This window comes from Synchiropus splendidus, chromosome 1 (assembly GCF_027744825.2).
Source record: "Synchiropus splendidus isolate RoL2022-P1 chromosome 1, RoL_Sspl_1.0, whole genome shotgun sequence".
In the NCBI taxonomy this organism is placed as follows: domain Eukaryota; kingdom Metazoa; phylum Chordata; class Actinopteri; order Syngnathiformes; family Callionymidae; genus Synchiropus; species Synchiropus splendidus.
In genome coordinates, this window is record NC_071334.1 from 24,254,762 (window position 1) to 24,282,587 (window position 27,826).

The 27,826-nt window shown below is 41.8% G+C and overlaps 2 protein-coding genes across 8 annotated transcripts in view; both read right to left on the bottom strand.

Annotated features, from left to right (window-relative positions):
* LOC128752896 (KAT8 regulatory NSL complex subunit 1-like) overlaps positions 1–20,401 on the bottom strand; it is a 23,656-nt gene extending 3,255 nt beyond the window's left edge. For 3 of the 7 annotated variants that reach the window (XM_053854625.1, XM_053854623.1, XM_053854620.1), the window contains exons 1-8: positions 17,113–17,591; positions 13,502–14,948; positions 3,620–3,761; positions 3,434–3,517; positions 1,889–2,001; positions 1,279–1,417; positions 716–884; positions 410–565 (exon numbers count right to left, since the gene is read on the bottom strand). In XM_053854625.1, coding sequence (XP_053710600.1) covers positions 410–565; positions 716–884; positions 1,279–1,417; positions 1,889–2,001; positions 3,434–3,517; positions 3,620–3,761; positions 13,502–14,880 — 2,182 coding nt within the window. In that variant the 5' untranslated portion in view covers positions 14,881–14,948; positions 17,113–17,591. Of the gene's footprint in view, positions 1–409; positions 566–715; positions 885–1,278; positions 1,418–1,888; positions 2,002–3,433; positions 3,518–3,619; positions 3,762–13,501; positions 14,949–17,112; positions 17,592–19,780; positions 19,830–20,356 lie in introns of those variants that run through there. The other 4 variants (XM_053854626.1, XM_053854624.1, XM_053854621.1 and 1 more) reach the window with 3 other exon arrangements.
* A 3,435-nt stretch (positions 20,402–23,836) lies between these two features.
* Positions 23,837–27,826, bottom strand: part of LOC128756470 (corticotropin-releasing factor receptor 1-like) — a 69,589-nt gene continuing 65,599 nt past the window's right edge. The window contains exons 10-14 of the mRNA XM_053861018.1: positions 27,310–27,382; positions 26,860–26,945; positions 26,653–26,788; positions 26,508–26,549; positions 23,837–25,677 (exon numbers count right to left, since the gene is read on the bottom strand). Coding sequence (XP_053716993.1) covers positions 25,537–25,677; positions 26,508–26,549; positions 26,653–26,788; positions 26,860–26,945; positions 27,310–27,382 — 478 coding nt within the window. The 3' untranslated portion in view covers positions 23,837–25,536. The remainder of the gene's footprint in view (positions 25,678–26,507; positions 26,550–26,652; positions 26,789–26,859; positions 26,946–27,309; positions 27,383–27,826) is intronic.

Sequence of the window (27,826 nt, forward strand, 5' to 3'; positions counted from 1 at the left end):
TTGGAGGTGTCTCACAAATGCTAACAATGCTTTTGGATTAAAAACAAATCAACTGACATTTATAACTGACAGTGACTTCCTATATTTCCAGAATCATCTCAATTGTAGAGTTTCATTGAATCAGATAAACACGAAAAGAATTGGTACCATTCTTTTAGATAACTCTGGACTGAATTTATCCCCATGAGTATCTCAGCCCTCGTTTGAATACTGAAGGAAGCTCAGCTGTCTGCAGAGTACGCCTCTGCCCAGTGCAACCACAGCAGGGCTGCTGAAATTGGTACCATTTTCAAAAAGGAGGGCAGATCATTTAAGACTAGTCCCCCAGTCAGTGTGGATGCACCTCCCTCACAGCTTCATCCCAGGAGAAAATCTACCAGTTCTGACAGAGAATGACTGGTCTACTTACGAACTGCCATGAGTGAGCTGGTGAACTTGTGCTTCTCTTTGGATGATGACAGTTTGTGTTTGAGGGAGAGCTTCTTCAGTGGTTTAGTCCGCTCCAGTGACTTGTTTTGCCACTGGCTCTTCATCACCTGCTGCAGTCGCAGGCCAATACAGACGTCTGAGGGCCCAAACAGAAGGAGAAAGATGATTTACTAGTAAAGACTTTATATTATGTTTATATTTATACCCTACAAGCTTCAAAGAGAAAACACTAATATTTCCACCACACGTTTCCGACTCTCATTTAGGAGTTCAAGAATGAACTGACCGTCAGGGAAGGAGAGAATTGGGTGGACGCCAAGATCCAGCCTTGACAGGCGCTCCAGGTTGGGCAATTCAAACTGGGGGTCTTCTCTGGGGGTGGGCCGGCCACCACACATCACACAGCTGGAATTCACCCGGCAGGTACACTGGACACAGGCGACTCTCTGAGCCTGCTGGGAGGAAATGAACAACAAAATAAAAATATGGCAAAGAATAGAACTAGAAGAGACAGCGCAGCGTTCATTAAGCAAAGTCATTGAGGAAGGGGTAAAATGTAGGTCAGCTCAATGTGGATGAATCATGATGGGAAAACTTTGCACAAGCAACATCGTGTATCTCTCTGTGAGATGTGAACAAAGAAGCTCAGTTTTGGCATAGTTAGAAAAAAAAATCAACTACGAACATGTGTGTCTAAGTGTCAGATCGATGCTACACAAGAGTTGTGATAAATAACAGCATTTTATTGCCAAGTTTTTTTGCAACCAACTGAACAATTTCTTCTCAACACATACAATAAAAAAATGACCGAATGACCAAAGACACAAAAGACGTAACAGCCATACTCGCCTTGCCATTCAGGTTGGGAACAGAGTTGGGCTGAATTAGCCGGCGTCGTCTGCAACTGACCAGCGGGCGAGTGCGTGCAGCTACACATGAGCGGTCATAGCTGGACTGCTGATGTTTGGTGTCTGTACTCTCTGAAATCCTGTTGAAATGCACAAGGAAGTCATACAAAGGCTATCAATATTTTACTTTTCACCAAACCATTGCAAAACCACCAACAATCAAACAGTTTGATCAATGACATTGGACATTGATATGAAATCTATTTAGTCTGAACTGCAATGCACACAATGTTTAAGATGTAAGAAATATTTTTCCAACTCATCCACCATGAAACAGGAGTAACACCAAACTGGCCCAGAAACTGGTCAGGTTTTTTGAACTCACCAAACAAGAACATGCACAGAAACAAGCAGCACTTCACTGACAACCGATTACAGTCTTCTGACACCTTTATGATCGGTAACGCAGTGAGTACTTGATTGGCTATATATATATATATATATATATATATATATATATATATATATATATTCTGTGGATTCAGCGGATGGATGTGGACGACAGGTTTTCCAGGGTTCCAATGGTGGGTCCCTCAGCCATTATAACTTACTTGCTGAGAACACCATTGACTGGTGGCCCATTCTGTCCCTTCCAAAGTCCCGCCTCTGAGCTGGTGATGGGGGTGGAGCTTGCCGGCAGTTCCAGCCGTTCAGCAGCAACATCCTGCAAGGAGAGATAAGCAGACGCTGGTAAGACAACACCTCCTGATAACTAGCGGTTGAAGCCCCAAAGGGGGATGTTTAAAAACACTGCGAGGGAAAAAGAGAGGACAAACGCTTTTAGTTTCTTATAGTGTAAACCAAAAAAGAAGCAACAGACCATAATCTGCCCGAATTAAAGGTGATTCACAGTAACACCAAGCGCAATAGCAACATAAACATAAATACAACATGCCTAGTCAGATAGCGATTACGTCAAGTACAAGGGGGCAATGTGTCATCAGATTCAGACTGGGCAATGTAGGCTAAAATTCATATCAAGGTACCAATTCAATTCTGTGGAAAAGTTCTAAAGATTTCACTCTGTTCAGTGTCACTCCCCCGCCCGTGACGTCAGACACCCACACTCCACAGACCAACAGTACATTGACATGCATATCAGGTCACTAAAAACTTAAGACGTAAATATAATAATTAATTATCTATTATAATTAAATATCATAGAATCTTCTGTCAGGGACACAATCTTTGGTGGAAATGCTGCCAAATAGCAGAAGAGGAATACTGACAAGTCACGAGAGAAAACATTCAGGTCTGAGTCCACGGTTCAACATGTGCAGAAACCTTGGCTTGGCAGTTAGGAACACTTGGGAGAGCAGTGTCATTTCAGAATCAGAATGACTATTTATCCGCGGGGAAATTGCTTTTTGTTATAACCACAACTCCTGCTCCAAATAAAAGAGTAATAAAGAAACAGAGTATGTAACATGGAATGTTAAACAAACATGCAAGATAAAGAAAAGAAAAAATAATAAAAATAAACAAAGGCATAATAATAACTTAATAATTTACTAAAAACTTTGGACACTCAAACAGAATTGACAAACTGGCCACTAAATGACCAGCTATGTAACAATACAGTATCAATATGAGTGGATGACAACACAATGGCTGCCGGTAAGACAATGTCAACTTAGCACATGGCCAGTACCACAATACAGCTCGACGCTGTTTGACACCCGAGACCGGCGTATGGCAGTCCTGGAAATTGCCGAGGACTTCGGTTCACGACTGTAGTTGTAGTATTGTTAATAACAAATGAAATTTGTAGATTGGGTCTCTAGCACCTGCAGCTAAACATTATTAAAGATGACTTTAACTGGAAACAACTAGTCAGGTTTTTTAATACCCTCACTCCAGATACTGGATGCAGTTTCAAGTGCATCCAATTTCACAACAACTATTACAGTGAATTGTATTTGGACACATTTTTTTAAAGATTCAAATGGTCACAATAATGAAAACTGCCATGACACTTTCAGTTTTTTTTTTGTTTTACATCAAAGATGAGACAAAAACTATAAGTGACTGCTCCACCTATCATTAGAAACGAATCAAAATGAACTCAACGTTCACATCATTTGTTATGGCCATACCTGAGTATTAATGGATTCTGCCTTAACTTCCGGTCCAGGTCCTGATGTCACAGTCGGGGGAACCCCTCCCAATTCTACTGAGCCCTGACAATGAAAAACAGAGTTGGACTTCAGGAAACATCAAAAACACATTTAACTTTCATACTATGTACAACAACTATGTACTCAAAACGACATATGCCCGACCTTGCTAGTTCGAATTTGCCTGTAGATGTCAGTCTGCTGACGGATGCGGTACTCCAAATCCGAGATGTGGGCCTGGAGCCAGTTCCAGTGACTTATGATTGCTGCTCTCTCCACTGTGTAGCGGCTCTCTGCTCGCTTCCAACTAAGAAAGAGAATATGAAATGCAAAAAATGAATTGTTAGAGAAACTACATATAATGTGTACAAGACAATGAGCATGACAGCTCCTGCATGTCTATGTTGAATGAAGTAAAATCAATAACCAAGATCAATGAAGAGCATGCATGGTGGTCTCAGTCTGTGGAAGAGAATTATCACCATGGCAACACCACAATAATGAAATGTGATGGAACATGTGCACCTTGATATAACTGCTGGTGTAAATGACACATATTGGTAATGAACACTACTGTATGAGGTCGTCAATATAGGGTTGCAGGATGCACAGGTTTGCCAACTAAGTAAGGCGAGTTAATGCTAATACATCCAATCTAAATGCACAAGATAAACAATATGAGTTAATTTCCACCATTCATCAATGCAAATCAGTGATGTGTAGATATTGAGCATACTGAACACCGAGTATTTCTTTTTAAAGAACAGCTACTGCTAACAATAGCAATGTAATACACAATATATGTGGTATGCATTACATATACTAAATTCACTGTGTACAGGGAATTTTACAGGCTCCATTTTGCTTAGGGGCAGGTGAGTATTGAACATGCATGCTTAGCTTCCTTTTCCTTAATATATGACAAAGCCCACAAGTTATGCAAAAATGCATATTAAAGATTCTGTTCCGTTGCAGAACTGTGTTCATTAATGCAGACAAAAATGTGTATCCTGGAGAAACTTGAATGCAGATTTTATTCAGTCCAAGCCTTGTGTTCAATTTGAACAGAAACAAATGGTGTTGTTCTTCACTCTTAGACTATAGGGGTCAATGATTCAATGGCACGAAATGCTGGAGTCCTCAATGGCTCTCAACATTTTTGCACCCTGGTGCTTTGGAAAAATGTCAGTTTTCTTGTTTTCTGACCACTAAACAGAACTCCGTTTTACCAGTCCTGAACTGGTTGCGTATTTTAAATCTAAAGACACAAGAGGAAAATGTCTGCGCTCGCACTGAGCAGCAATAACCACAGAGGGCGCCATTCTGTTAAACTACAGCCCACAGTGACCTAACAATGAGCAACAACAATGACTCAGATGGCAGACAAAGATAGAGCTCGGTGTTTTCTCCTCCCCACACCCAATGCTAGTGCAGGAGGATGGTGAGAGGACAAGAAATTCCAAGGAAAGGAACAACAAGGTCTGCTGGCAGTGTGGAAAGGAACAGACGGGCTTCAAACACAATCTAGAGCGCCAGATGGGGGTGGGGCTGGGTCAGGAAACAGTGCAGCAGACAACCGGAATCACCAGTAATCCAAGCAGGAATTCTAGTATAGTGTGGATAGAGGAATGAATTTAGTTTCAAATTAGGAAACTTTATCAAACCGTCAGCATCACACCGGCATGAAGTACTGCAGCATCATTGCACAAAAGAGAATGTACTAATGCTTCCTTATAGAAACAATGGAATTTCAAGCAAATAAACAAGGACTGCTTCATGTGAAATGAACAGGAAATTTCAGCTGAACATTTAATTGCTGTGGTGCTAAGGCAGACACTGAACACGAACTCTATGGTCTAAATATTTCAAACACAGCAACACAAAAACTCTGGTGGTGTTAAAATAATCCCATAACCTATATGGTAAGATGGCTAGTGATGAGCAGTGTGTTAAAGAGAAGGATTTAAGCTTCCCACATTCAGTGCCCTCACATACTTCAGTCTAACCACAAATTCACATACATGGCACTAAAAATACAACAATAGCATAAAGAAAAGAAAAAATGCATAGAGAAAAAGTTCAATCCTGAGGGCAATTTGGTGTAGAAGAGCTGACTGGAAAATTTCCACACGCTCACTTCCCCGTTTCCACTGAAGCCCAAGCAAACACCAGAAACTCACAAAGGCTGCAAAGGTCAAAAGCAACACTGAAACCTGAACAGGAATGCTGGGAAGCTAAGATGGAGACGCCATGTTGGTACCTTTTCCACTTGAAAACGTGTTTTGAGTGTTTAAGTCCACATGCTTTTGTCATTTTATAAAACAACCACAAAAAGAGAGTCGAAAAACCCAGTGACCTTAATCATCAAAGCAAATGATGGGGAGGAGGAGGGTCAGCCAGCAGCAGACAGGAATTCTCTCCTACTGACACGCTAAGCTCCTCCCTCCACTACCCTGGACATATTATCCTACACACACAAAGCAGCAATGGCAACCACTACACCAGTGTGTGTGTGCCGTCAGCATTTTATCTATTGTGGTGCTTCTTTGGATGCAATTGTGTGGTGGTGATGACGTCAACCACGGCAATTAGATCTACGCACAGCAAAATAACATCTTCGTAACAAAATCCACAAAGACAGCCAGAGGCATTTCCACATAAAATCTATCTAAAGATCATTGCAGCAAGCTTGACCATCTGTGACCAACATTGCAAATTGCACTCTCTGGTCAGCAGGCAAGGCAATATTTCTTTAATACATATGAAGTAAAAAATGTATGCTTTTCTTCACCTAGAACACAACTGGGCGGTGGCCTGGTATTTGCAAAGGCTCATTTGTGGCACTGCCATCCACTTCTCCACCAGAATGACAGCGACACATCTTTACACTCACGAAGAAAGACATGCTTTTGATGCCATTGGTTTGATAAAAACAGCTTGAAAAATTATGGGCTGGTTAGTAAGAAATTTACAGGAAATAAATGTAAGGCAGGAGTGATCCGGACCACTGTCAAGTCTTTAACATTGGGGGTTAGGACCATTTGTACCAGATTGGCATGTGGAGCCAGGAATTTTAAAAGACACTATGTTATTGCAAGACTTGTGGGGTCAAAGCTGAAGCTGCTTGGCAGATGTTTGTGCTCTCCAAGTGCTTTTCTACTTTTTTTGGATACAGTAAATCAACAGGGTGGTAAAATACACAAGCAGTCATTAGAGTAATAGTAGTAATGGGGCATTAAAATGGTGACCCATCACCCAAACAAGGAATTCAAAGATGATATCTGAATAAAAAAAAAAAGACAGCGTCCCAGACTGAAGCAAAGCAGTGATGATTGAATCAGTTTCGTTAGATATCATGGTTGAGAATGAGAAGAATAGAATTGGGAGAGCAATGCAAAATGTGATGCTATGTAGCAAAACACAGGTATTGAATTTGCCCACCGTGGGACTAATAAAGCCCATCTAATCTAATCAGCAACTGATTCGGAGTCAACAACGAGAACACTTGGCAGAAATGACATTTAAGATGTAGTTAATCAGCCCAGTGGTACAGTGGATTCAAAAAAGAGAATCATACAAGGTTGTATAAGATGTACATGAAAACTGATATAATGAAGCCAGGTTTGGAATGGGGCAGTGACTTTGCTTTTAACTGAAGGAAAAGAAAATCAGACTGCAGTAACTTTTTCCATACGAACAACAACCAACCCTGGCAACACCTCCACTTTGTTGATCAAGGCAATAGATGAGAGAACCACAACCATATGGGAAGACAAACAAAATGGTCTAAACATGACATGAATGTTTTCAGTTGGGATCGATTGAGTTAGACCAAGCAGCTGGTCAGAACTCATGTGTGAGACCACTGGCTAAGAAGACGACAACAGGGTGTGGGGCAGGAAAAAAACACAGAGGGCAAACTCAGAGCTGCAGCAGTCATTACATAAAAGAGGGGGGTTATGTAACGCCCGTGGCTTCGTGTTGAGGAACTCAGGCTGAGCTAAACACATCCAGATGTGTCGAACAGGACAGGAACCCAGTACAAATACCGATGGCAATAGAAGACTGGAACATGAGTGAGGTGCTCAGACTGCAGAGAAATTCTGAGGCATGAGAGGAACGCCATCCTACAAGTCCCTCAGATCCAGAAACTTGACGCCTCATTGATCTTTCCCTTTCCCCTTATCATATGACCAACAGAATTTAGAAATCTTTATGGGTTGTGCTTGATCCATTATGCAAGTTTATAGTATTTTCCTTGCCCAAATCCAATGCCAGCTGCTGTTGTCCTGGCATTTATACCCCAAGGCAATTCCATACAACATATGTAATGATATCATGACATGCTAATTTAGCCACACCAGACATAACAGTCAATATCGTTTTAGGATTGTGTTGAGAACGATCCCCCAACTTAAGAGTCAATAGGATTAGTGGACGTCTTTCATTTTCACCCATCATCCGAGTGTATCTCTGACAACTGGTCTCTGGCCTCAAGTTTTCCAGTGCAAATTAACAATTATGGTCTGGCTGAAAAGATTGTGGGAAAAAAATAGTGTCATATGTATTACAAATTATTTTTTGAACCATCAATAAGTGCTCAAACTTTTAATTCTACCATTCCTTGGTCACAGTTGTCCCACCTCACAGGCTTGTATTAAGCTGCGTCCTGTCAAGTCCATATTCTTTGAGAACACATTCCAGACAGCACATTGAAAATGTTCCACTAAATCAGTCTCATTGAGGAATCCCAAAATATTCTAAAGCCAGGGTGGAGAATGAATTTCAATCTGGCTGGAACACACTCTTCACAAGAAAACTCTGCTAACACCTTGTCAAGACAACTGCAAAGACTTGACTTTTTCTGTTCTACATTAAGAACCAGAGGCTTTACCAAGTACCTGGCAGATAACAAGAGCTCATTCATCACAGCTGGGGCTGCACAATAATCATTGCATCACAGTCATTGAGATGTGCAAGTGCAGGCTTTTAGCTATGAGGGTATCTGGACGCCCTGAACTGCAAAACACTCAGTTTTTCCTCAGCAGGACACACTAAATTTCCTATTTTAAGTGCCGGTCTAATGCCCTACTTGTAGTGCAAACACAAGTTTTCCGTCTGGTAATTTCACGGAATTTGATCGAAATGCACCGATTCTAAAATCTTTTGCAGCCACAGCTTGGCCATTGCAACCGCCATATTTGTCAAACAGTATAATCTTGCGGTAATCCACATCTCACGAGTAACAGCGCTCACGGCATGGAAACGCGTCGTTATTTATGGGATGTCTTGACACTGATGACAGAAGGAAATAAGACAAGTTTCAAACTGAAAACAGTCGTTTACAAAGCTTTTTAATCAGGACTATTTTTGGATTTCTTTTTTTTTGTTTTTTTTTTAAGAAGCCCACTACCCTCGCTCCCCAGTGACGTGCAGTGAACTATGCCGAGGAGCGGTGCGGTTCACTGCACGGCACACAGCACTTGCAGAATGCGAGCAAAATAGCTTCACCGGGATCAAATTTCATGTGGTTTAATTTAAATCAAGCGCCAAGCCTTTATATGTACATATTGTTTGAATGAATGTGTGACAGTTTAGAAAACCATAACAGACACCCAGCTGATACAGCTGTATGCTTATCTTGCTACTTTAGTGATAGATTAGATGTCTCCCTTTGAGCAACAGTTAAATGACAATTCAAGACAAGTAAAGCTCCTGCAGTGATGTTGCTTACATGAGCAGGAGCTGATGACATCAGCAGAGGGTAGAGCTTGAGTTCTACATCCATAGAGCTGTCTGAGCAGCTGTTCCCACACATTTTCACTTGAAAATCTTACTTTTTTGAAACAGTTATCAATCAGTTCTGATATTGAACAAAAGGGTGGAAATTATAGCGTTTTTTGTGTAATTTGTAGAGGGAAGAAAATCAACCAATGATTCAGTTCCTAAAATAATCATTAGATGCAGCCATTAGTCTGCTCAAAGCCAGCCCACCCCAGTTTGCTTATGCAGATGAGGGAGTGAAGAAAGTGTCTGAGCACCAAAACACAATCAGCGTCAGAAAAATGACCACATTTTGGATTTCAAATAGATCACGTCATGCAGCCATGATATGACACAACCCAAGGTAACATGACAAATGTTTTTTGGTTTGAGACAGTCTCTGAGTGCAAATAGTATAGAGTATTCACAATACCTTTGCAGCAGTGACAAAAGGTCATAACAGAGCAGAAATGGCATGGATGCTGCGTCGTCTTAAGTTAAATCAATCCAAAAAGTCATAACCGAAATAAACTGTACTTTACGCTCTGTTCCATGAACATTAGTACGTTGCTGTTCTAGCTGCTACTACTAGTAATAAAAATGATGTTCTTTGGTAGGAGAGTTGCATCAGGGGAACTCAATCTGTCTGCACTCACCCTGGTGACAGAATTACAGTCATTTTGTTCCCTTATTCTCATCATTCTTTGCCTCTGATTTTTATTTCACTGTTGGGTTTTCTGAACAAAATACTTGTGCACTTAAAATAAAGAGTTAAAGGTCCACTGTGTAATAGTATTAGTTCATAATCAGAATGTATCTTAAATGTCCAAACATATCCACCACCGACTTCTTATTCCAGGAAAAAAAAAATGTAATGAAAACGGCCAGTATTAAATCAAGAATATTGACTGATAGTACCTCTCCGACCTATTGTTTCATTTCATTTTTCATGAATTTTACCATTCTGTTTTCTTTAGCATTTACTGGTGTTTAGATAAGTAGAAAGAAATGATTATAACAGCCACCTTGAACCAACACCACTTTTTCAATGGCAAGTACTGACGTAGTATTTGTGAAGCATCATGACACATAATTTGATGGAAGTCATGTCATGAACTGGAGATGTTAATAACACATTCAATTAACTCCAAATGAATCTCCTCTGAGTGAAGAGATTCTACTTCCGCCTCTGTTGCCTTGATCTACATATACTTGGTGAGTGGTACTACCATGAGACACTTGTGAAGCAGCATAACATGACTTGAATCATTATTCCATTCAATCATGAGGTAAACTCAAGATGCTCAACGTTAAACAATAATTCTGACCTACGACGACTAAAGAGCCACTATGCCATTAGCTGATCATTAGCGCATTACCACATAAGTTATGTGTTACTGATGAAACAGCATAAAAAACATACAATGAACTCTGACACAGCATGTGACATGATATTGCACTTTCATTCATTGTGAACAGCAGAATCGTGGGTAATTTTAACCACAAAGAACAGCATGATGTAGCATTGATGACTCCAGAGCACAATAGAGACCTTTCTAAAGTTCTGGTCATGTATATGTGCGCAAAATAAGTGACTGACAGCAGGAGAGGATCACACGTTGTATGATCACAGAATGATGGTTAGTTTTTTTCATTGTATATTTGGTTTTGATTACCTTTTGTCCAATAATGTTTGCGTATGCTTTTATGTTATTGTTTGACTGCATTTGCTCAAGATGCTCCAGTTAGATGAGTTTTAGTGCCGATCACTGATACCTATGATATGGATTGACTATTAATTTTTAATCAGTCACAACAAAAAAAAAATGAAAAAAGACAAATTATTTCGGAAACCGTTATGTGCACAAGAACAAGCTTTGAATAAATCAAGTGCTCCATGTGTCATTGAGCACACTGAAGCAACACTCCGGAGTGACTGCTGAAAGAAGACAAGTATAGGAGCTACATAATCAAGAGTGAAAGGATTGGATAAAATATGACTATGAATTGCAAAATCGCAGCTCAGAACCACCTGGCGATCATATGCAGAGAGCATGCAGCTAGCAAACACGGGGACTTGATTTTAATATAAAGCCTGTGACTGGTAAACTGTGAAACTTTGAGAAAGAGTAGATCACAATGATTAACTGGTGTCACGGCTTACATAACTTTTGAAGGGTTGTTCAGGGATGTTTGGCTGTTGTCAGTGTACTGTATGATACAGTATATAATGGGGAAAAAAGTTTATATTCTCACCTCAATAAATATAATTTCTGTTTAATTTGAGTACAATTTAGTTATATGGTGGCAGGAGCCAATATACAGATATTGGAGTATTGTGTTTGTTCATTAGTCTGACCGTACATTTCTGCAGAGCTCTGTGTTTTGGTGCTTTTTGACATCTCTACTTGAGAGTCAATTTAGATAGATAGATAGTTGAGTTTCCAATAGTAATTGATAGTAATTTCAAGATTGTACTACCAAAACCTCTTTCAGTTCCCGCAGTATTACAGATTTTCCTGACAGCTCCAAGATAACTAGGTCAGAAGGTCTAAAGTCACCTTCTGAGAGACCGTCAAGATCCTTATTCTGGTAGACTGTTAATAATCTACCAAATCCAACACAAGTCACTAGGTCCATTCATGCAGCTGATTTCTTTTTTTTTTCTTGGCTGCAATAGTGACACATGGCTGTGTACTTAACTGTGTATATAACATTTGAAGCATAGTTTTTAAATATCGTCAAGTGTATCTGTAGAGCAATTTTGAATAAGTACATCCATATGTTCTAGGCAAAATGATACAACCTACACAGCCACAAAAACTCTCTGCCAAACTGTGACTCTGTTCCTCCCTGGAGTGTCCACCACCTACTGGAGAGCTACAGTTATAATTGTCAGCAGCACCTGCTACACCCGAGAAGGCTGGGTAATACCGGGGACTTTGACAGGGAAGGCTAGATGAGTGGGTGTATGTAATTGCAAAGTGAAAATGAAATCTAATCAGCCATGACCTTATATAAATTTGCATCAAACTATAGTTCTACAAAACAAATAAGTCTGCGCAACAATAAAATGAGTCTGATTCTTTACTAATAAATCTAATTGTCTAGCTTCAAAATGAAATATGTACATATTAGGGTTGCACCGATTGATCAGCTGGCCAATATGGGCATTTATGACCAGCCAATCTAATGGCAAACATAAGCCAATTTTTCATAATTTCTTTATTTTGACAAGTTGCTATTTCTATTTATACATGATAAATGTTATTATTTGATAAACTTTACATCACAGTGTAAAATGACAAAACAAAGCAGACACTTGTCTGGAAAATCACAGTTTGTTGTGATGGTGAAGCCCCACCTACAGCTGCAGACAGTTGAGTCAGCCAAACACAATGGCAGTCATTTAGCAATACTTCTCCGTCAAGATAAATGACAGCCGAATTGCAGTTTGCAACATGTGCACCCACAGACTCTGACCAAGGATTTAAACAAGACACTTGGCCTGAAATCAACATGCCAAATTTGAGCGCTACCAAGAGGCTAACGAACAAATGCTAACCAGAGCTAACTGCAGGTGAAACCAAAGCTAAAGGCGTTTATTGTTTTAAACTAGCAGACCGAGTTTGGTAGTTGACCAGAGGAAGACCAGAGGTGCACTATCACCAGCTAGTTGCACACCCGGTCCCAAGAAACTTGATTCCTTGGACATGGACAAGGTAGGGTTGGGTGATAAACCAAAAGGAAACCGTAAATGACTACTATTTCTTATCATTTATTTAACACTATTTACAGCAGGGGTCCCCAACCTTTTAGTAACCAAAAGCTACTCCAAGGGCAAATGGCGACCATCTGTAAAGTTTTCACAATAATTACCAGTGGTATAACAAAAAAGATCAGACAAGAACAGAAAAACAAAATCTTACATAACATGGTTAGATGATGATGATTATTACGGCTCATGAAATAGTTCCTTAATTTCTGCAGGCTACCTGGTGGCCATGGGCACAATGTTGGTGAGCCCGATTTAGATAATAGACAGTAGAGATTGGTACAACTTTGTATTAACAGACACTGAGGCAGAGGGTTCAGTTACTATTATTGTCAATGTCATTAATGCTATAATCGCCCAGCCCTTCCAAAAAGATAATGAATCATACAACATAATCAAACAAAAATGATCATAATCATCTGCATTTGTTCTTTTTTTTGTTTTTTTCCACAGGTAAGACTTCAGTAAGGCAGAATCATACTCATGTACTCTTTTAGGTGGATACTCACATTTTGACGTGCCTCTGTTCAACGTCCACCCTGGTCAACTCCTCCTCTTCCAGGTCAGAGTCCCCTCCAGAGCTGCTCTCTGTCACATCTGAGTCAAAGGCGCTCTCGGCTGACTGGAGGTTGGCCGAGCCACTTAGATACAGCCTCTCTAGCTCCAAGGGCATGGAGCCATTCTTCAGAAACCGAACAAGGCTATCTCTGTTGTTTGAAGAGTGACGCCCAGATCTCCACGAAGCTGCAGAGGATGAAGAATCCTTCCGATTACCTGCGAGAAGCCGGCTGAGGGCTGAGTCAAGAAAACCACCGAGCTGCTGTTGAATGTGCCGCTCAACCTGCTTGGCCTGGACCACCTGAAGACGTTTGCGAAGCCGCCGCAGCCGGCTTTCAATTTCGACCTGGCGGGTACTGTTAAGAGCAGTTCGCTCCCTAACATGGGCTTCAAGGCTGTCCAAAGATGAGGTGCAGGGTACTGAGGTCTCTGGGGCAGATATGCAGGATGGGGAGTCCTGCTGGGTGCCATCGTGTCCCTCTTGGTCAGCAGTTTGTGTCTGACTAGTAGTCGTGTGTGAGTCACCATCTTTTAAGTCAACAGTGGGGTTTGAGCAGTTGTGGGTAAAGGGTGAATGTGGCACTGACTGCAGCACCGTAGGGTCAATGATTGTTCCATCTGTATTTTGAGAAAGCCCAGAGGAATGTTTCTGTTTCACTGTTCCCGTTACTGGTATATGAGACGATAACACCTCAGAATCCAAGGACATGTTCTGGGTTTGGGAGTCTGAGGTGGCAGAGGGTTTATCTCCGTTAACTGCTACCACGCAGCTAGAGCCTGACATAGTGGCCAACTTCTTGGCCAGGCCGTTGACTGGTGCCATAGGTTGGCCTCCTCCGTTGGTGCTGCCACTCATGAGGCTTTTCAGCTGGCCACCAGAGATTTCTATTGCGTGCCTCTTCCTTAAAAGGAAGTCTCCCCCGCCGTTGAGTAGGGCACCAGGCAGGATTCTGTGTCCTTTTAAAACAGACTGTTTGATGAGGACCCCTTGCAGCTTGATTGACTCCTTGGTTGAGGAAACTGGTGTCACATCAGAGCGTAGGTAGGAAGCGACCAGCGGTTGGAGTTTTCCAAGGGCCGAGGCCTGGGCCACCGAATCGGTCTGGGAAGGCTGTTGCTGATCCTGGTCGCCGCCACAGAAGTCCAGTGGACACTCGTCAGAGCCGGCCTTGCACTTTGCAGGGTTGCTGCTGTGGATAAGGATGTTGCTAGCGTTACCGTTGTTCTCTGCACTGGCCGGTGAGAGACTTGAAGACGGGGCAGCCAGTTTGAAGCGGATGTGATGAGCTTCGGCTGGGGCGTCAGTGAGAGCGGGCGCCATCGCAGCCATGCAGTGCAGAGAGACGGGCACCGCGGCCTGCTCCACACCACCCGCTTACTGCCCCGCCAGAGGACAGCCTGGTTGAATGACAAAAAGAGTGGAAACAAGCAGAAATAGTTAAAAATTTACATCAAAACAATTTTCCATATTCACCACAATGCTGTGTAAATGATTACTGGCATTAGAAGTATGGGTGTATAATCAAGGGCAAACTGAAGTAATAGGCTTACAAAACCAGATCACCCTTAGAGGACATGTTACATGCATAGATCAAAATTAGAAGTGTTTACAACTAAGCAAAGATAAAGTCTAAGGAAAACCAACAACTGAATAAGCTGCTACACAGGTTCTGTGAGCTTTCAGAATCAACAGAAAAATACAGAAGTCCAAAACATATTGCTGCTTGAATTCTTTGTCTTAAATCAAAGGAGAAAGTTCTGAGCGGAAAAAATGAACACATAGCTACTTCAATCCTTTGTCTTATATCAAAGTAGCACAAAGTAGCAACACTGTGTAAAATAATTGCAGTTTTAAGCCCACAACATAATTAACATTTGAAAGTGACCAGTGTCAAAAACAGTCTGATTATGAAATGAACATATTTTGCAGCTGTAATGACATTTTAGTGGAGGGAACTTAGACATTACACACGTTTTCAAAACACAATCTCTTAATGTGTTCCCTGCATGTTTAAGGCATACAGAACAACCAAATACAAGGTGCAAATGCCTCTTTAAAGTAACAAAATTAAAACTTGATGACTCTTGCCTTTTAATAATCTTATTCAAGGCCAATGACTACACTGTGTCCTACATTAAAGGAACAATCCGCAGTTTTAAGAATGACAGGAAAACAAGGCAAGTGGTTCAAAGCCCACTGCCCTACATGTGGCCTGCTAAGTCAGTGTTCTACAGTACTAGCAGAAGTAGGCGGCTATAGGCCGCAGAATTAGCCCATATTGCACATGATGTCATCTGTGTAAAGGGTCAATTTCAAGAAATTCATAGTGGGTTATCTTAAACATGACATTTACCAACGACCACCATCATAAATGAAGTAGAAAAAGAGGATGTAAATTGAAAATGATTATGTCTCAATAATAGCAGTGATGTAAGAGGAGGTGTGTTTTGTGCAGTGATAGATGAAAGCTGCATCTCCTCTTCTGGTCTGCAGGCTCAGATGAATGGAGCTCAGTATTTCACTGCAGTTTCTAGTCAGGGCGCACTACGCCATGTTGGTATTTCCGACGTCGATTATGCAACGCGATTCATCTCCCTGGGAAAAAAATGCTTGTTCCGCTCTAAACGCACCGAACTACGAGCTTCGAAGGACACCAACATACGCATATATGTATTCTGTTCGGAGTAACAACGACGCTTCACTATTTACGTTATGCGGCAAAAATTGATCTTCCGCAAAATATCACGCTATCACCAAAATGTCTTCCTGGTGTTTACAAAACATATTCAAACACACTCTTCCTCGGATTCGTTCTTCACAATATGGAAATGTCAACCGCTTCCTGTGTAAAACAGCAGTGTCTGGTTGTGCTGGTCGATGGTTAAACGACTGGCAGACGCCACAGTGGGCTGATTTATACGACGTAAATGTAGACATGGGTCAAGTCTGTCGCACTATATTGTGTGAATTAATACGCTTGTGGCTAACGTTAGCTTCAGAAAGCTGCTGATGCAAGTGCAAGTCAACATGCTTGCAGAATAGCTTGTCCGACTGCAGTGGAACATCATCGGGGCAGATCTGATTAGATTATATATTTATGGCACGCTAGTCCACCTTTAATCCACAATTTATGGTGTGGAGCTGAACATTAATCGCCCCACTGACAAACGTGGAAACCGGAGGTTACTCCAGTAACGTCAACTACGCCCAGGGTAATCATCAGTGGTCATGGATTTACACACAAAACGCAAAAAACACCAGCGTTCAGGTGGATGCCAGAGACACAGCACGTTACATTTAAACAGCAAAAGTTAAAATTGGGGGGCATTGAGGAGCGACAGCAGAGCGGTGACACGGTTTGCATTGTAATTAGAGCAGGGGGAATAAATACAGGAAGCCCGCCGTCGCAAAAGCCTAGTGGCCGGCCTTCAACAAGGCACAGCGCCCTACTCGGTGGTGCGGGGACCAGTACGGAATCTGAACCAAAAATGTCAGAGGCGAAGAGAAGTTGGGAGTCTCCGGTAGAGCTAGCTGGCTAACAAAGAAAAAGGAGGAACCTACCACGTGACGAGGTTGCACTATCCGAGGGAATTTGGGCAACAATCCCTGTAGTTTCGTTGGGAAATAAACAACGAAGGAATAACCGTCACCCTATTGTTAGGCCATTAATTAATCCAGTAAAAACTCCCGCTCGTAGGATGGTGGAATAGGAGAACGGCGTTACTCGCCGCGTCGCCCGGGTTCGTTCCGGAATCAGGCAATGGACGAATCAACGATCTACACCTTGCTCGGCGGCTAGCTCGCCTCGCCGCTCCGACGAATACGAGACCAGGCCGAGAAACACCCTGATCCAGACGGACTTTGTTCACATGCGAGTAGTTCCGGAACAATCCTCGGTGTTAAAATCCGACATTCGGAGCCGAAAATGTAGTCCAGATGGCAATTAAGGGCGAGACTTTTTCTCTGGTTTTAGGGAGAGACGGCTGAGAAAATGGCGGCTCCTCTCCCTCGGATTTCACTCTGACAAACACACAAGTGCTCTATGTGTGTGCGCGCGTGCTCGGCGCGCGCGCGACACCACCGCTAGGGGAATGTGTGTGTGTGTGCGCGCGCGCGCATGCTCATGGCTGGTAGGCGGGAGTTGACGGCGTAGTGAAGGCCAGATAGATGCAGTCCACAGGAGGGCATTGTCCTCCACAGTATCGCCTACAGTCGCTCCACTCTCATGGAAATACACTCCACCATCACGTACGCGCCACATATGCAAGTATATACGCCAAATTATGTACTCTGCTACCTTTATAAGCGGCCACACATGAACAGGACTCCTCATTATTTTTGTCTGTAATTTACATGTCACATCTTTATCTCCAATGTTAACACATATCATGCCAAACATGAGTCACTGGCCTGTCATTAACTGAAACATGACACTAATTTCTAGTAAATATTCACCATATTTAGTTTGCCTGTCAGGATCTGATGTTTTGTCCACATTCATTATACAGCTACACTGCTAATCAAGGTGTGTAAAACAAAAAAACAGCACACAAAAACGTGTGAATAAGCAGCAAAAGCTTAAGTTTAACAGGTAATTACAATAGCTGATGCAGTGAAATGCTGTAAGAAAAAAAAAACATACATATATACTATATATATATATATATATATATATATATATATATATCTGTAGACAGCGTTCATGCTGACTGATAAACTACTAACTTCAGAGATCCAGAATCAGCGCGTCAGAGTGAGGGTTCAACTCTTCACCGTCTTGAAGCTGTTATCATCATGTCACCACGCTTCCTTTGGTAGGTTTTGGGAGTAAACATGCAAGTTAAGACTAAATTAAATATCCCAGAGATTGTCCTGTCTATGTATGACAAGAATGATAGAGAGTATCTAAAGTACAGAGTCTCGCTTTCAATCACCGTCATGAGTCCTGACTCACTTAGCCACCATGCTAACAGTTGCTAACGTGATGGGAATGCCGTCTCCTTAAACCAACATTACTTGTGAGAAGTAATGATCAAAACAACCTGAGTGAAGGATGTTGAAGACAAATCAACACATCTGCAGTCATCAAATCTGATTTCAGATTTGTAATGTGTTCACTGCAGACGTCGGCTAAGGAACACACTGTACATCAGGTTACACGCACGGCTCCTCGATTGTGAACAAGGTTATTAGACATCACTAGACCAGGATTAGTCTAGGAGTTTGTTCACTTCTGCCAACGATAGGACTTCCATCGACAGTGTCCTAGGTGTGAAAGCCACTATGGCTACGTTTACACAGCGATGACATCACTAAAAATAACTGGATTTGAGAAACGACACCTGGTGAAACTGCGATGACACAGTGAGGGCGGTGCAGGCGAAGGCAAAAACGGTGATGTCGTTGTAGTAACTATAGCTGGTCACTGAGTGGCAGTATATTTTCAAGGAAGTAAAAGAAAAAACATGCGCCACCAAAGTCGGTGCTCTGCAAGTGTCTGTGTTATTATCAACAATGATGTTGGTTGCACGGGAGACAGGACGATACAACGGCACATACAAATTTTGTGGGTACTGTTGTGAAACTGAGGAAACATCTGCATTTGTGAATCGTAGCCTTAATAGTAGTAAATTACTTTTTCTTAGCTCTCCAATGAATAGGGGTATTGTTGAAGTATTATGAAGGCACTGTACCTTTAAGAACACTTTCAGCATACAAAACATAGATCTATATCATCATAACTATTACTCATAATATGAGGTTAATGCTGGCAAAATAGGCCGATCACCAATTTTAATTCAGAAATGCATAAATAAAAACAACAATTAGAAAGAGACACTCAAACCATTGTTATTGTAAGTTACATTAAACAATACAGATAACACTAATCCGAATTAATTTGTAATCATATATATATATATATATATATATATATATATATATATATATATATATATATATATATATATATATATATATATGACTTGTATTGTAAAATCAAAACATTTCATTATTATCTTGTTTACTTGTTGTAATAGATCTGTATGTTTATACGTAAGTATTATAGCACAGTTTCACGCTAGGCAAGATCTGGACTGGTGTTATTCCTCCCCTACTGCTTCACAAATTCCACATAAGTCCTGCTCACCAGATCATGAGTATCCAATTGATTTTTATGTCATCCACACGACAAAATCATCAAATATTGTAATAATAATAAATGCCATACCATTACTCCTCTATTGCACAGCGCCATAATTCCAATGTTCACACGTCATCTGAAAAAGAGCAATTCTGAATTACTACAATCACATTATTACAGTTTTGGACGCAACAATAACACAAGTGTCGATGTGCATTGCCTTCAGCTGACGCACTAAGTAGCCGCTAATGTTAATAACGCTCACGTCCTCCGCGTCTGTTCGCGATGAAAAAGTTCCAGATGCATTTGGGCATTGGTTTTAACGGTTGAAATGAAGCAATAAGTATGTCTAGTGGCTGTTCGAGGCGTGTTGGGTGTGACGGAATGCACTGTTAGAAACGTCGGTGCTACAACTAAGCATTTCTTACATGCTAATGTTTGGAAGCGGCTACATGCTAGTGGTTGTTAGCTTGTTTGCCTCCAGATCCCGCACTGACTATCCAATAACTGCAGTTTATTTGCATCTTGTTGTCACAAAACTGGGATAAAAAATAAAAGGTACTTAACCTGACAACATGCACGCTTAAGCAAGGCTATGTTTTACGGCTGACAAGCGGTGCGTTGGTTAATTTTGATGAAATAACAGCACAAAATCTTACTTACCTGCTCGCACTGTTACTAACCGTTTACGACTCACTAGAGACCGCCCCCCTCCCCTGGATTGGCCCAAGCTTCAAATTCAGCGCTTCTATTCGCGCAAGCGACTGTCAATCTTTGCAAATGCCCGTACAGCGGAAATGTGGACGAAAGTTCATACTGCAAAACTTCATTATTCTACCACGATGGCCGTAATTTAAAATGTTGCCACTGTTTGCACACAATTTACCAACCACTCAGTTAATTCCACCGCAATCCGTCCTCACTATTATCTGCCCGCATGCTAGCTACTCAGAAAACAGCCTGGTGTGTTTGTAAACTACTGCATGAGGACTCTGTTTCATCACGCGTAGTTTGGGTTCTTTATCTGCTAAAATCCAAACGTCGCGGATGTCAACTGATGGCAAGACCTCAAGAATTGTCTGAATGAAGCCTTCGGGAAGATAATATTGTGCTGTTCTCTTGCATTCGCTGTTTAGCATGATGCTCTCTCTCACTCTCGCTCACATTTTTTTTAGAAATCAATGTAACCTACTTACAGAGCATAAACCACTCAACCAATTCATCGGTAAGTAGCACAGTTTTTACGATTCAGTAAAGCAGTTTTGCTGTTGTAGGAGGGTTTGCTGGACAAAAAAAGTGGATGTCCATGACCATGCACTCTCCAACAGCAGATACTTATTATTATAAAAGGGTTAATTTAAGATACTGTATAGGTTAAAAGACGAGGATTAGTTTGGAAGTGGTTTGACATTGTTTATTCTCTGACTCAACCAACTGTACGCTCATCTAATAATGTTCTGTTGGTCCCATCTGGTCAGGGTACGAGTCAATGGGTCAGCAAACAACCAATCACACAACAAGCATCAGTCTGATGCCCTTCGATAAACATGAAACGTCTTCTTGCTGGTGGATTATTTTCAAATTATTATTATGCTTCATTCAAAAGGATGAAGCATATCTAAATAGAAATATTAGTTTTCAGTCAATTTGAAATATATTTAGGCAACACACAACATTAACATAGGATAAACCAAATAGTTAAGTATAATCATAGTAAAATATGCGGTAGACTGAGAGAAGATAAGATTACGTGGATAAACGTACTTATTATAAAATGACAGTTGCAATGTTTTTTGCTGTGCACCTTTACCATAAACTGACTGGCCTGCACATCAATGAAGGTGGGATGCTTCTTTACCTCCACATACTGTATGTCACCCTCTGACAGTTGGCACAGTGACCAGACTGTACACACTGGTTCACATCACTAGATGTGAACCAGTGTGTACAGTTCAGAAAATAGTCTTCTTGTTGTATTTGCAGCTTGCTCTAGCAGTAGTATTTAGGTCTACTGACCAGGAGGACATGACCTACTCAAGGGACTTTGTATGTTTTCAGAGTCAGGTGGACTGATCAGAGACTTGCAGCCCTGCTGATGTACTGGGGAAAGATATCGCAGTCCTCGTAGCTACAATTTGGCCAGAGGTCAACTTGGAAAGTTACGCATGACAGGCAGGCAGCAGTCACTTAGACTGAGCACTCACAATGGGAAATGGTCATGTGAGGCTGGAGTCTGTTCTGATAATGTTGCTGCAGTCGAACAAGGTTTAGAAGCGAGAAACCCTCTTTGATTACCGAGACAGAAAATCATCTAGGATTCGTAGAGGATGCTCCATCATACATGCTAGTATGTTTCAAATTTTACCCAGGCTGATACAGCTCCCCTTCATCAGATCTCAGTCAGTAAGTATTGAGGAAAACCATGTATACAAAGTGTCACCAAGTGTCACAAAGCAGGGCTGACTTGAACCAAACCTGAATGTTTTTTTCTTTGCTTGTGCTGATCTATTTGTGTACGAGATACTTCTAGTTGAATTTTGCTTCGTTTTTCCACTAAGCCACTAGCGACAGCAGGACGAGACAGCTAGGGGTCCTGAGTCAAGAACCTTCTGGTTCCCCTCAGCGGCAAAACGACATGTGTAGGTACAGGAACCGACCACTGGATGGCAGCAACCGGCAGCACACGTTCTTCGGGCTCGGTTGATTCGGTTGAAGTTGATTCACAAGCGTAAGCACAAAATGGATGAATAAATAAAACTTGTTAAGCTCTGTTTAGTCGCTCATGAATACAGCACAGATTAACATAGCGACACGATTGAACTAAAAAAAACCTAAATAACACATCTGTAATTATTATTTAATCATCATCTCACTAACTTCTAGAGATATTTCGAGCATCGACGCAAATATTTTTCAATGAAAAGTGGCAGAGGTGGAGCACTGTTTCATTACAATTAATAAAATGTGATGCCTACATGCTTGAGCAGTTCCTTGGTGTTTTGTTTTGATTTATAAATTGTTTCATGACGAAGACAATATGGTTGAGGTGGACGTCCCTCACCGACGCAACCCCACAAAAAAGCCACCACAGGAGAGCGCCAGAGTCTTGCTCGTCCTCTTATTCTGAAGCTCCTCTCGAGTGTCCGCATCACCAACCTGTCCCCTCTCCGTCTCATAACTACCCTCTCCCGTCTTCTTGTCCTTCAAGTTCCCCCACTTCTGCTCAAGGTTTTTGATCCTTTCTTTATCTCCATCCTCACTTGCTTTTAACGATGCCCTCAACTTTCTCCTCCTAACTCATCCTCCCATTTCTCATTCCCTGGTTTCCATTCTCCTTCACATCATTCCCTTTATCACCACTCTGCTCCATCCACTGATCCTTTTCCAGACTCTCCTCCTCCCTCCCCAGCATCCCTCACCCCCCTTCTTTCACAGAAGAACTGATGACATCACAGATTAAAAGCAGTGGATGAGTCTGGGACTTGAGAGGGACAAGTGGAGGTTCACTGGAGCAGAAGAGTTTTAGTTAAAAGCTCTGACACACGCACGCACACACAGGCAAGCAGGTGCATGCATACACACACACACACACACACACACACGTCCAAAAAGGATCAGTATGTTTTGCGTCTCGGTCTCGGGGGAGGGAAGTCAGAGGCAACGGCGGATCTGGGCCGGATGGAAAAGTGTAGTGTTTTGGCATTGAATCAAAACATCTCTGACATTAAAGTAAAAAAAATAAGTGTAGACAAAACTACCTGTCTTGTTGCTCCATCATCAAGTTAAAAAAAAACAAAAACAATGCAGTAATATTCAAGACATGAACATCTGTCTGATGCTTTTGCTCTTCTCTCGCCATCCAGCAAAACACTTTCCGTTGACTCCCATATTGAAATTTTTGCTTGATCATCAACTACTTTGGCACATAGCTAAGCCCCATAAATATTTTATGAATAATACAACATAATTTCAAGACATTAGCAAGCGTAACCTTATCTGTAATTTATCTGAAGCCTTGCAAGAAGCCTCTAGTAAATGCTATTATCTGGTTGGCTTCCTGACTACATGCGTTGAGAGGGGTAAACAGAAGCTGACAAAACAAAATAAACAGTTTCATCATGTAAGCGTCAAATGCAAGTCACACTTTATTTTCTCATCACATTTTGTCCAAGTATGAAAATAATAATATGGAAAATAAATAACAATAAATATTGTGGATAACATTTCACATATTTCACCATGTGTAAGTGTATCTTTCGCTGCAGAAACAACACATCAGCTCACATGACATTGAAAATAATAACAATAAAAAAACAACATCATGTCATTTCTTAATTCAGGAAAACCCAGGATAAGCACGGCTTCGTCCAGCAATTGTTCAGAGTGTTCCACTAAAACCGTCACCAATTTCCCCAAACAGCCAAAGCGAGTGTGAACATTGCAACCTCAAGTGACTTAAATGAGGAAAAACAAATAGGAAAGGGGAGAATAATGAGGATGTGAGTGGTGAAACACTGAAGGTAGAATGTGGGCATTGATCACATGGTGTCACAGAGACTAACAGTGTTTTTGGTTATCCGTGAGCACTGGCTTCAAATTGGCCACTCTTTTACTCATATTTACATTTAACCAGTGAGCAACGTCGACACCTGAATGATCCCGGAGTGTCCTCCAGGAGGCAACCTTTTCAGGCCAATGATGCTGGTTGAAAGATCTGCTGTTCTGCCCAAGAGTTTCGTCCCAAAATGTTGTCATCTAAAGGTAGTGTACTCCTCTCAGAGCGAACACTGCATTTTAAGACTGCCAATTATCGAGGGATGTTCCAGCCTCTTGGAAAAAAAGAGGCTTATAACCAAGGCTAGACCTCTACTTTGTCCAGTGGTAAACTACAAGTGGTAAAAAACAACTGAAACAGACTTGATAGTAGACAATGACTCATCATCTCTATTCAACTGGAAGTAGGTGTCTAAACTTGGATGGCAATTTGGAATATGTGGAAATGGAATTGGTCTTTCTGCACTCGGACTGAATCACTGGAAGTATCCTGTCCTCAAAGACGAAGCTGTGCACAAAACCACCCCAAGGACACCAAGGTTGTTCCATTTCTCAAGTGTTGTTCCAGAGACTAGCAATCCGTTCAAAGTCTGTTCCAATTGTGACCACCGGAAGACAAGGAGGCATTGTTGTCTTGACCTCAAGAGCCACCAAATTGTATCCTGAGAAACAAGACAGATAAACTATGTCCTGACCCTGGTTCACAGAGCATTTTTGCAGTAGAAAAGGAGGAGGAATTGTTCAGTTGCAGTGGAACACAAGACGGAAAATATTCGGGTGATGGCGAGTTGGGGATTAATGAAAGAGGTGTGGTGGGTAGCTGCAGCATCAGAGGAATTAAGGACAACGGAGGTAATACACACTCACCAGCCTGAGTTGGTTCCAGATTCAGCTCATTACCTGCTGGACTTCAACTCGGCTTGCACAAATGTGTTGGGGATTTAGGTTTTTGGAACGAAACTCTTCAGGCCTGGAATGTGATCATTACTTCCTGAAAAGTCGCTTGGAGCAGCAGTGAGGGATAGCTGAGGAACAGGAGCCTAGTTTATAGAGAGTGAAGATGATGATGATGATGAAGCAGCAATTCCGCATAGAGCGGCCCAGCGGCTCCAGTGAGTTCTGATCGCTCCATATTCAGATCAGTCAAGTTCCACAAAGTCTGCAGTGTCCTTTGCTGCTGAAAGTCAGTGAGGTATGGGGGGAGCTGAGGCTCCGCCCCTGCAGCTCCGTGTGGGTGCACCAGTGAGGAGTGATGATGCCGGCGTTTCCCTGCCGAGGGCGCTCTCATCTCATAGCGAGGTGGACTGCTTGATGCTGTGAAAGCTGACCCGTGAAGGGGAGGTGGGGATGGACATTGCTTGGGTCATCCGAGCACGGATGGAGTGCTGCTCCTGCCATCGATGGAAGCGCTTCCGCACTGCTGAGCGCACCTGGACGGGGAGATGAAGCAAGGTCATGCAAAGAACTCTGGACAACTCAACTTTTCCCAGCCTTAAAAAGTTGCATTAAATCATAGCAGAATAAATGCAGCGACACACACACCAACTGAAAGGACCACACAAACCTTTCAACAGACTTTGAGCTCTGATAATGTTTGGAATTATCGATGTCAACAATAAGCTCCTATTCAACATTGCCAGTGTGAAATACATTGTGGTTTCACTAGGAAAGCAAAACACTGCCTCTCTGGTTCAGAATCAATAGTTCCCTTCGTCCTCTAATCATGATGAAGACCCTGAGCTGATCCTCTGAAACAGATCCAAACAATGCTGCAGCTCTTATGTGTCAGCCTTAAGCGCAGTGATCCAGATTTGAAGCCCCTGGTCCACCCAAGGCCGACTAAGCCTTTAAGAGTTTTGTGTCATCGTCACTGGTGAGCTTAGTGATTGTTTCCTCAGCCTCTCCACCGGGAAACAAGACGCCAAATCGCTGTCTACGTCAGCGCTACAGTTGCTTAAGCTGCTAGTGCCCAATGGAATAATGACAGCTAAATGCTCACTCATCAGCGTGGGTCACTCCTGCAGGAGCAGCTGACGATGACGATGTGTGATGTATGGATGAATGAACATGAGAGTGGGGAGATGGTCCGCAGTGGTTTTAATGAGCCATGGGTAGCGAAGTCGAAATATACATTGATGCGCAGATAAATCCACAGTTGAAGGAAGAGAAAGTGAAAAACGAAAGCTGTGAATGAATGTTTGGGTGGAGCAATGAGTCATGGCTTTAAGAGCACAGAAAAGAAAACAAGTTAAACGCTCACCTCACTGTTCAGGAAGCAGTAAAACACTGACACGAAAAAACCCTGACGGGACACAAGCAGAGGGAGGATCAAACACTTGTTTTTTAAAAATCATTCAGAGAATTCATGACATCATTTTCGAGAGGGTCGAGGGGAGCCACATTACCTGGAATGATTCCAAAAACGAGTTAAAGTAGATGAAGACAATCTGTGAGATCTCATCCTCTCCTGGGTTCACAAAGAACAGCATGTAAGTGATTCCCAGAAGAGGGAGCAGCACTAGTGTTGCCTTCACTGCCTTCCTATAGGAGGAGGAAAAAATGGAAATGAGACTGCTGACTGTCACAGTGACCTCTGACTTCTATCACAGTACCTGTACTGGATGGTCTCTGACGTGGTTGACGCTCTGAGTTTGGTCATGAGGATTCTCACAATGTTGAAGAGGAAAATGAAGTTGATCTGCGAAGACAAGGAGATGAACTGAAAACCCAAGTAAACTACAGACATATTTTACTCCTGATAGAGAGATAGATAGATAGACAGACAGACAGATAGATAGTCAACTTTTGATTTTAAAAAACAATAATGTAAAAACAACTAAACAAATAAAGCACATCACATCAGTTGAAAAGTAAGAAATAAACACAAAATATTAAATGGCTAAAAAAGTGTGAATGACATGGGTGAAAATACCACATATTTCAAGCTAAGGAAATAATCATTTTAAAAATAAGAAAAATATAAATGTTCTCTCATTCATTGCCCTCAAAGCATGTCAAATGTCTAAATAGAAAACAAAACGTTTTCGGAGCGACAATCTTACCACCAGCACCAGGATCATTGGACCTTGATAGATGTAGTCAGTGTAAACACCTGCTCGCTTCCCAAACCAGCACCTGCAATATGAACAGTGCAGGTATCACATCATGAGATCAAAACATTTGATTTATTCATTTGAAAAGAAGAAAAAAATGTTGCATGCACAAAGTGTTTGTTTAACATGGGTGATAACTGCATGAACTACAATAGAAAGGTGGTTTTAAAACTCTGAAACAAGTATTCCACTGTAGGACTCCAAGTGAGTCACAACCTTGTTTGGACTATACACACAATCGATCACTCTCCCAGGGATTCTCATACAGTGGATCAATATAGGACGTCCCGAGTGCAACTCTAACTCTGCCAGGACATGTCATCTGATGTGGACACGGACTTGGACCTTGTTGGCAGGGGGCTCAAGTGGAGCAGCTCCAACCTGGAGGAGCAATGCTTCTGCCATCAATTGTTTGGGGCAAAACTCAACACCGATTCGCTTCATTTTAGCAGCCACTCAAACTTCT